The sequence below is a fragment of the Lacerta agilis genome, chromosome 9 (assembly GCF_009819535.1).
Source record: "Lacerta agilis isolate rLacAgi1 chromosome 9, rLacAgi1.pri, whole genome shotgun sequence".
Lineage (NCBI taxonomy): Eukaryota > Metazoa > Chordata > Lepidosauria > Squamata > Lacertidae > Lacerta > Lacerta agilis.
In genome coordinates this window covers 11,874,156-11,883,964 of record NC_046320.1, presented here as the reverse complement: position 1 = coordinate 11,883,964, position 9,809 = coordinate 11,874,156, and the positions used below count along the sequence as shown (strand labels likewise).

The following is a 9,809-nucleotide window of genomic DNA, read 5'->3' as shown; positions in this document are numbered from 1 at the left end:
TGTGCTGTCGGCATGCGAGTGCCCGCCCGCAGGGTCGGGTTGGGGAGGGGGCGTCTGGTATGCACCCTCCCATCAGATGTCTAGGAGATAAACAGCCATATGACATTTAGAAGACATCTGAAGGAAGCCCTCCAAAGGAAGTTTAAATGTTTTGATGCTTTACTGTGTTTTTATAATTTGTTGGAAGCCACCCAGAGTGGCTGGGGCAAGTCAGTCAGATGAGCAGGGTACCAGTAATAAAACCATCATCATCCTTATTATTATTATTATTATTATTATTATTATTAATGGGAAATGCTGCTTTAAATTTTAGTTTTTCCTCTTTCAAAGACTCTGTGTTGCGGAAAAGAACTCTGAGCAATCTTTACCCTCCCTCTTTAGTGGAAAGTGCCGTCTTTCAATGTTGCACAGGATCACATCTGTCTGTTTAGCTTTCCAACATGGCAGTGTGTCAAAACTTTACAGGCGACTGTGTGTGTGTTTCACACTGTTGTTAGGCTTTCTTGTGGGTTGAAATGCCACTTAATAAACAGCTGTTTTCTCTCTTTGCCAGAGATGGAGCCCTAACCAAATCCTGTGAAGAGCTGCCAAAAAAGTCTTCGGAAGCATTCTGGACTGAGCAAAGAGCAGAGGAAAGGCTCCTGTTTTGCTTGACGGATCTGCGCAGAAGCCTCGCTCCCCGCAACTTCTACCTCATTTTATGCATTTTGGTCAGTCATGGCTGGGGAACTGTGTCTACTGCTCCTGTTACTGTTCTGTGGAAGAACGATTTCCGAAGTGCAGCCTTTATACCAACCGCCTTCTGAAACTCTGGATTTTGGGTTTGTTCCTGCAAAGACTTACGACACCGCAGCGTACCACGAACCTGGAGCAATAGGGATTTTGTTTCGATTAGTCCACACTTTCCTCTATTTAGTGCAACCAAATTATTTTCCTCAAGGTAAGTCATTAATATTGAACTGTCCTAAAGCATGTGTGTTGGTTGGGACTTCGGTTTGGTATGGCACCTCTTATCACAGACTACAGATTATGAGCGTACCTTCAGAGAATTATGATTATGATTAATTAAATTTGTATAGCACCCTATACCCGCAGCTCTGAATGGGCTGGAACTGCAGTTGCCGTATAGTGTGTGTGTGTGTGTGTTACCATAGATCAGGTGAACACTTGCAAAGGGAATGTACCCTATTTTTCGCTCCATAGGGCGCACCGGATCATAGGGTGCACCTTGTTTTTAGAAGAGGAAACCCAGAATTTTTTTCCCCTGGTTTTCCTCTTCTAAAAGCCCTGTTTTTTTGAGGATCAGCTAAAAGTTTTGCAGCTTTTTTTGCAAAGGGGGAAAAGCAAAGAGGAAAACCCCCGTTTTTATGGGGTTCAACTCACATTTCTGCAGCTTCTAAAGGAAAGGGAGCCTTTTCTACAGTTTCCAGACAGATAATCTAATCAGCCAGTCACATGTCGCTGGGGAAACAAACAACCTCCCTCTGCAGCACATTCAACAATGGAGGGCGGGGCTGAAAGGGAGCCGGGACTCTTATCTCTCTCCCGATCTCTTGCTGATCAGCTGCTGAGCGGGGTCCTTTCAACACCCCCTTTTCTCTTTGTAAAATAAAAAGCATAATCCTCTTTTGGCCCCTGGACAATTCAGCTCCAGGGACCACCATTCGCTTCATAAGATGCACAGATATTTCCCCTTATGTTTTAGGAGGAAAAAAGTGCATCTTATGGAGTGAAAAATACGATAGATAGCCCTAGAAGTCAGCAATTTAGAATCAACATATGATGGGCAGTCCATTAAACAGGACGACTGTGGAAGTTTCTTTAGTCTGTTGCAGATTCCCCCCCCCCTTGTGAACTTCTAAGTATGTAGATGAGAGCAGTGTGCTTTAAACTTCCAAACTGGGGGAGCCCTTAAAATTTATCAGAAGGACTCCACCCTCCCCTATGGAGTGGGTACATAGATCTTCTTGTCCATAGTTGTAAATCATTTAAAATAAAAATATATTACACTAATGATAGACTTACGTATTGTGGAATTAGTTGGTCACCTGAAAGCCCATTCTAGAGTACAAATTCTAACTTCTTTTGCCATACTTCAGATGTTAAACCTGTCTGTACCATTATATTCTCCTACACGTGTTCTCAGTGATTTCTGCAACAAGATTGCACCATAGAGCAGTAGTGTGAGAATCTTTTGGACTGCAATTAATAGATACAGAAGATCGCTAGTGATGTCTCTTCCTCCAGCTGATTAAGGGTCAGACAAGTGAGAGAGGAGCAATTAGATCTCTTTTGATTTCCCTTAAAAGCAGTTGTAGGGGTTGTGGAATTTGAACAGGATTGTGGTACTAAGGAAATGGCGTTGTACCCTTTTTACCCTTCCTTGTTCTCCCCCTCCCCTGCCCCGTTTTTTGTTCCGCTGGGGGAAATCATGCCCATATATTTTCCATAAAGGAGCAGCTGGATTTGGATTTAGATTATGAAATTGGGGAGAAAGGATAACCACCACACAGGCACATTCCCGATCCAGTTTGAGAGGTCCATGTTGCTGCTTTTAGGAGATATCTTGGCATCTCGTCTAACTTGAACCTTAGTTAGTGTACAGCAGCAGCAGCAACAACAACAACCCAGAAGTTAAGTTTCCCCTCAAGAGTTAGGGGGATCAATATGGCTGATGTTCCTCTTCTAACAATGGCAGACCTTCCCAGAGTTGTGTTGGCAGCCCCTTTAAGGTATTGCGCAACCTCCTCCTACTGCCTATTCCCCCGCCCGAATTCTGATCCATACCACGAGAACCATCGCATTGGCTTCAAACATAAAAAGGTAAAGGGACCCCTGACCATTAGGTCCAGTTGTGTCCGACTCCGGGGTTGTGGCGCTCATCTCGCTTTACTGGCCGAGGGAGCCAACATACAGCTTCCGGGTCATGTGGCCAGCATGACTAAGCCACTTCTGGTGAACCAGAGCAGCGCACGGAAACGCCGTTTACCTTCCTGCCGGAGCGGTACCTATTTATCTACTTGCACTTTGACGTGCTTTCGAACTGCCAGGTTGGCAGGAGCTGGGACCGAGCAACGGGAGCAGCTCACCCCATCGCGGGGATTCGAACCGCCGACCTTCTGATCATGGTTCTGTGCAATCTCCTCCCACCCAATGCTGGTCCCAATGGGACAAGGGACAGGGGCATTGGTTGAGTGGCTGTCTGCCACAGATGGAGTGACACTGTTGATGCAGACTTCAGTGGATGGAGCTGAGCTGGATCCCAGGCTACTCCCTCAGCCAGCTGCTGCACCAGCCTGAAGCTAGTGTTGGGAACTATCCTGATGTGTGTGCCCCACCTGACTTCCCATAGCTGCTGCCAGGTTGTGGATGCTGCAGTAACTCCACCGCTCTGCAGAGTCTTGGTGGCGGTGGCGGCAGCAAGTTACCATTGCTTTGCCCATTCTTGTGAATGTGCTCGGCACAGAGCACCCTCAAATTATAGAACAGGCTCTAGGGATGTTGACATGTTGATAGTGGTACAGGCAGATAGGATCTCACAGCAGGACAGCGCTAGAGAGCACTTACTTCCAAGTAGCAGAGAACTGGCACTGCACCAGTTTGGGTGGCCAACTAGCTGGGCGAATCGTGGGAGCTGAAGAGAGACAGAGGGCATATGGGATCTGCCAACCCCATTCCTTGGCTGGCAGACTTTAGCAGGGAATCTGGGGTGCCCTGCTCCCCTTCCTATGGGATTAGTGCTCCAAGCCAGGATCCTGGACTGCGCGGAACATTTTCTTGGAATTTTGCCTGCGAAAGAAATGACTACCAGGAAGTTGAGTTGATGGGTTCATAGGGTAGCATGACTTTTTAGAAAGGGGAGGGGGAATTGAAAACATTTGAGCAGGAAGTACAGCAGGAAGTTGGGGTGAACAACCTGCGTCCCTCTATATGAAGTTGGACTCCAGAGCATAGCTGTCAACTTTCCCCTTTTTAAAAGGGAAATTCCCTTATTCCGAATAGGATTCCTCGCAAGAAAAGGGAAAAGTTGACAGCTATGCTCCAGAGTCCCATTAGTTTCAACCAGCATAGCTGGTGGTTGGGGATTACAAGAATTGCAGTCTAGCAACATCTCCTGAAGGGAGAGGTTCGCCAACCCTAGCATAAAAGGGGGTCTTCCATTCTTGCATTCCATTTGCTGCTTTAATATGTTTTCCTTTGGGTTTAATTCTCCTTGCTTGATTCAGCTAATATTTAAGATTTCTCCTTGAAAGATTGCTCTTGCATGCTAATTAATTGAGCAAGCTTTTAATTCATTTGCATCTCTTTGAAGACTTCTATATAACGAGCCATGCAAATGTTGCACAGAGGGTTCCCATTCATTTTTGCTGGTCTTGATCCCAGGCGTTTAGCTCTGCAGCATGTTGTGCAAAATGTTAGCACAGTGTTTTTCAACCTTTTTTGGGCAAAGGCACACTTGTTTCATGAAAAAAATCACGAGGCACACCACCATTAGAAAATGTTTTAAAAAAATAACTCTGTGCCTATATTGACTATATATAAAGTAATTTTTCAATTTTTCCCACGGCACACCAGGCAACATCTCGTGGCACACTAGTGTGCCGTGGAACAGTGGTTGAAAAACACTGTGTTAGCAGGTGACACTTTTCTTAGGATGGATATTAGGGGGTGAGGAAAGCTTCTGCCAAATTGCCAAGCTAGGGTTAAGGACAGGCATAGGGAAACTCGGCCCTCCAGATGTTTTGGGACTACAACTCCCATGATCCCTAGCTAACAGGACCAGTGGTCAGGGATGATGGGAATTGTAGTCCCAAAACATCTGGAGGGCCGTGTTTGGGGGTGCCTGGTTAAGGACGTAGGCAGGGTTAGTTAAGACCTGACCATCTTTACTGCAGAAAGCAAATAATGGCAGTTAGCTTGCATGTTCCATCTCTCTCGATCTTAGCAGTCACACTGGAAGTAGTGGACAAGTGTTCCCATAGTAGGTGGCTTCTACATAGCCTTTCTAAGACCCTTGACAAGTTCCTTCCAGTGCCATTTTCAGCCCGTGTAGACCAGTGGTAGCCAACATGGTCTCCTTCAGACGTTACAGGAATACAGCTGCCACCTGCCCTGACCATAGGCTGATGGCAATTGGGCTACAACAATATCTGGAGTGCACCATGTTAGCTATCTCTAGTGTAGACACAGTACTGAGCTGGCAGGACAAATGGTCTGGCAGCTGGCATATTTGATCAGATTTTGTGCATGGTGGCATTCTCAATGTGCCCTTAAAAATCACAGGAGGCCTTAACTGGCCGTACAAAACGCTTGTGATGCATCCTTTCTGTTTTAAAGTGCTTCCTTGAATTATTTTGGTCGCTTCTCAATAAATCATATAATATTGACTTTAATGCGTTCAAAGTGCATGCCTGGATCACCTGCAAATATTCTAAATACAAATGAGAGGGTTTGAAGATAGGAACGCTCAAGTTTATTATGCTTTCAGTGTGACTTGAAGCTGGCTTTGTAAATTGTTAACTGAGTGCTTTAGTTGCGGTGCCTGCAGATCTCATCATTCATGGTTCTCAACCTTTTAAACATATTAAGAAGTTTATGGTAAAAGGGTTAAAAATGGAAAGCCTTCAACTGTGATTTTAAGACCTCAAGTAGTGGCATTTATTTGGCAAGGGAGGGGTACATACAACTGATGATGAGGTGTGTTTTCTCTCTGCTTCTGTTTAGCTATGCATAACTTTTGTAAGAGAATTGAAGTACAAGCAACAGAATATGTGGAGTTCCGTGTCTTTATTTTCATTTATCTAAGGAGTTTGTGTAAAAGTTTTGCAGCATTTTTTTTTAAAAAAACCAACCAATTCAAGAAGGATGCCTGCCTGAGTTAAGGGCAGCTGTGGAGAAGCTGCTTAACTCTTTCCTCACTTGTCGTTTTCCAGTTCAAAAGCTCCTCTTTCATTTGAAGGTGGGAGAAGGTGGCTTTCTGCAGTGGGTGGAAAGCAAGTTGGGTAGCCTTTGAGTTGAGACTAGTGTGTAATCTTTTTTTAATAGATTTTTGGATATCATGACATTTGCAGGATGAATCCAAGAGTGAGCTGTAACAAGAGAGAGCCAGTGTGGTGTAGTGGTTAAGAGCGGTAGACTCGTAATCTGGTGAACCGTGTTCGTGTCTCCGCTCCTCCACATGCAGCTGCTGGGTGACCTTGGGCTAGTCACACTTCTCTGAAGTCTCTCAGCCCCACTCACCTCACAGAGTGTTTGTTGTGGGGGAGGAAGGGAAAGGAGAATGTTAGCCGCTTTGAGACTCCTTCGGATAGTGAAAAGCAGGATAGCAAATCCAAACTCTTCTTCTTCTTCTTCTAACAGCAAGTTGCTAAGCAAGAATTTGACAGACTTACTTAGGTTTGAGGTTCCAGTAACTGCAAGGAGTAAATCTACTAAAAATATGTCATGTTTACATCATTCCTTATAGCAAATTTGGTGTGTGAGTCCTGACAGGGCAGAAAGAAGAGGGAGGTAATAATATGCCTCGGTGTGAACTATGAGGTATGCTGCAAACACACACACACACACACACACACACACACACACTAACAATTCAGTGGTGACTGAGCATGCTCAGTGGGCTCTAGGAGCCACAGAATGTTATGTGTCAGCTGGCAAACAAATAGAAAACCTGGGTGGGTTGATCAGATTGGCTTTCTTGAGACTTTCATAGCTAACTGTATTCTGGAGAAGGACCTAGCTGGTTAAAACTCTGAACAGGATCTGAAGAAGTGTGCATGCACACGAAAGCTCCTACCAAGAACAAACTTAGTTGGTCTCTAAGGTGCTACTGGAGCGAATTTTTTATTTTATTTTGTTTTCTCTTGTTTGTGGTTGAGATATGCTGTAAGTCAGGCATAGGCAAACTCGGCCCTCCAGATGTTTTGGGACTACAACTCCCATGATCCCTAGCTAACAGGAGCAGTGGTCAGGGTTGATGGGAATTGTAGTCCCAAAACATCTGGAGGGCCAGGTTTGCCTATGCCTGCTGTAAGTCTTCAGGTTTCATCATCTGAGCTGTGGACCCACTTGTAGTGGGATCATGAAGTGGGTGAAATTCGTACCAAGGTAGCATGGAATTATGCATGGTTGTTCCCAACCGTAATCTCTTCATCTTTAAATTCCTGGCTATGTAGTATTTAGCACCAGATGAGCTCTGTAAGACACATGAAGGCATTCTATCTTGGAAGAGATGTGTTCATGTTGGCACACGATGCCCATGCAAGGTTTAGGGAAGGTAGAGAGTAGATGGTATTAAAAATATCATTGGTTACAAAATACTATTAAACTATTTTGAACCTTGGACAATCTTTGTATTAAATAGTCCAGTTATTAATAGCAGTCAGATACAAGTTGCATGGGACGCAGGTGGCGCTGTGGGTTAAACCACAGAGCCTAGGGCTTGCTGATCAGAAGGTTGGCAGTTCGAATCCCCACGACGGGGTGAGCTCCCGTTGCTCGGTCCCTGCTCCTGCCCACCTAGCAGTTTGAAAGCACATCAAAATGCAAGTAGACAAATAGGTACTGCTCCGGCGGGAAGGTAAACGGTGTTTCCGTGTGCTGCTCTGGTTCGCCAGAAAGTGGCTTAGTCATGCTGGCCACATGACCTAGAAGCTGTACGCCGGCTCCCTCAGCCAATTACCGGTAAGCGAGATGAGCGTCACAACCCCAGAGTCGTCTGTGACTGGACCTAACAGTCAGGGGTCCCTTTACCTTTTAGGAGCAATTATGGGAAGTCATTATGGATAAAACCTCTCCAGTTTAAGGGAATCACAATGCATAGTGCAAAGTTTTATTTCATTTTTATGCAGTGGGTCCTTACCTTGATCTTCATAGACTCTTCAAAATCCTTATGTAAGTGACTGGCAAACCTTCAGCTCATTTCAGTGTAACAGTGGATAATATTTCTTCCCCAAAGATCAAGATCTCTCCTATTTATTGTAGCAATTTTGAAAGCAAAGTTTCAATTTTGAGTTACCTTGTCTCTCTCTCTCTCTCTCTCTCTCTCTCTCTCTCTCTCTGTGTGTGTGTGTGTGTGTGTATTCATTATTTGCTTCACTTTTTTGAGAAACGTGTAAAAATTGCAGAATTTAAAAGGTTTCAAAACATATTACTGTTTCGAACTCGACTAACAGTTATGCAACTTCGAACAGAATTATAACAGCAAGCCGTTGTACAGTTGAAAGCTGGGGATGATTGCCTTTGTGCCAGGCTTGCTCTTTCAAAGGCCTTGACCAGTGAAAAGATTGCCAATTGGAAGCCGCGGAAGCCCCGTTGGATGTTCGGCTTCCGAAAGAAGGTTCGAAAACTGGAACACTCACTTCCGGTTTTTGATCGTTTGGGAGCCGAGGTATGACTGTGGTCCACCTCCTAGACTGCTTTATATTAATAAAAGAATCACATTTTCTGATGACAGAATTAGCAAACCCCATGGGACATATAGCTTTAGCCTTAGGCTTTCATTCTGAATAAAACATTAGAGACAAGGCTTGCTTCCATGGAATTTTCATTCAAAATGAAGTTGGAAATACAGGCAACGAATAAGAACTCATATTGCAACGCAACAAGATCCCTAAAACCCACTGATTCCGAGGCTTAGTGTATCATGGATATGCTAATTGCTAGTGGGAAAGCTAGAGTAAAATGGCGCAAGGAGAAGCTTGCTGTTTATTGAAAAATTGGCATATGTAAGTTTTATATCTGCCAGAGGCAGTGTTAGAAACTCAGATATATAATCTAGGTGCCAAATGGCCCCTTAAACCAGGGCTACAGTCACCAAAATGGAATGCCTAGTTGCCATTTTTGGTTCCTGAAATTCATTTTGATTGTGCAGATAGAATATAACTGATAGAATTCTACAGGATGTGTTGCTAGTGTGTGAAAACGGTCAAGATCCAAGGATCTCCAGGCGTAAAACCACCAGATGGTGGAGACAACAAGCGCCATCCTGGTGTCTGAGCATCTTCACTTGGTTCCGTTAGGTCCAATCGCGGGCGACTCGAGAGTTGTGGCGCTCATCTCGCTTTACTGGTCGAGGGAGCCTGCGTTTGTCTGCAAACAGCTTCCGGGTCATGTGGCCAGCATGACTAAGCCGCTTCTGGCGAAACCAAAGCAGCGCACGGAAACGCCGTTTACCTTCCTGCTGGAGCAGTTCCTATTTATCTACTTGCCCTTGATGTGCTTTCGAAATGCTAGGTTGGCAGGAGCTGGGACCGAGCAATGGGAGCTCACCCCGTTGCGGGGATTCGAACCGCTGACCTTCTGATTGGCAAGCCCTAGGCTTTCAGAAATTGATCTGAAGCTTGAAGGGCTTAAACATTTTTTGGAGGGGAGGGTAGAGGCGAAATGGAAACTATAATGAGTGTGAGTGTGTGTGTGTGTGTGTGTGTGCGTGTAAGTAAAAGGTTCCTTGCTTGCTGCACTTGCATGAATAAGTTAACTTGCTATCTTGACTCCTTGATATGCTAACATCTGCAGCCCAGGGCATCTTCAGGAGGAAGAGTGGGGTATATATTTATATATAGAATGAATAAGTAAATAAATAAAAATTGATACCAGGCCCTGCAGTTCCTTCCAGTCTGTGAGTAATCCAATTAATAATTTTGATGGCAATGAATAGGACGACAGCCCAATAAATATTGATTTTGGACTGAAGCTCGAAAGTGCGATTTAGTGAATATTGAGCTGACTGCTCATTCAATAAATTATGTGCTTAATGGCGCGTGGGGAGTAGTGGGAAAGAGAAGTGAATGAGACTTGAAGCTCATAAA

General features: G+C 44.7%; 1 protein-coding gene across 1 annotated transcript in view; it reads left to right on the top strand.

Moving 5' to 3' along the window:
* Nucleotides 1–674: 674 nt before the first annotated feature.
* PROM1 (prominin 1) overlaps nucleotides 675–9,809 on the top strand; it is a 104,096-nt gene continuing 94,961 nt past the window's right edge. The window contains 1 exon segment of the mRNA XM_033160361.1: nucleotides 675–940. Coding sequence (XP_033016252.1) covers nucleotides 718–940 — 223 coding nt within the window. The 5' untranslated portion in view covers nucleotides 675–717.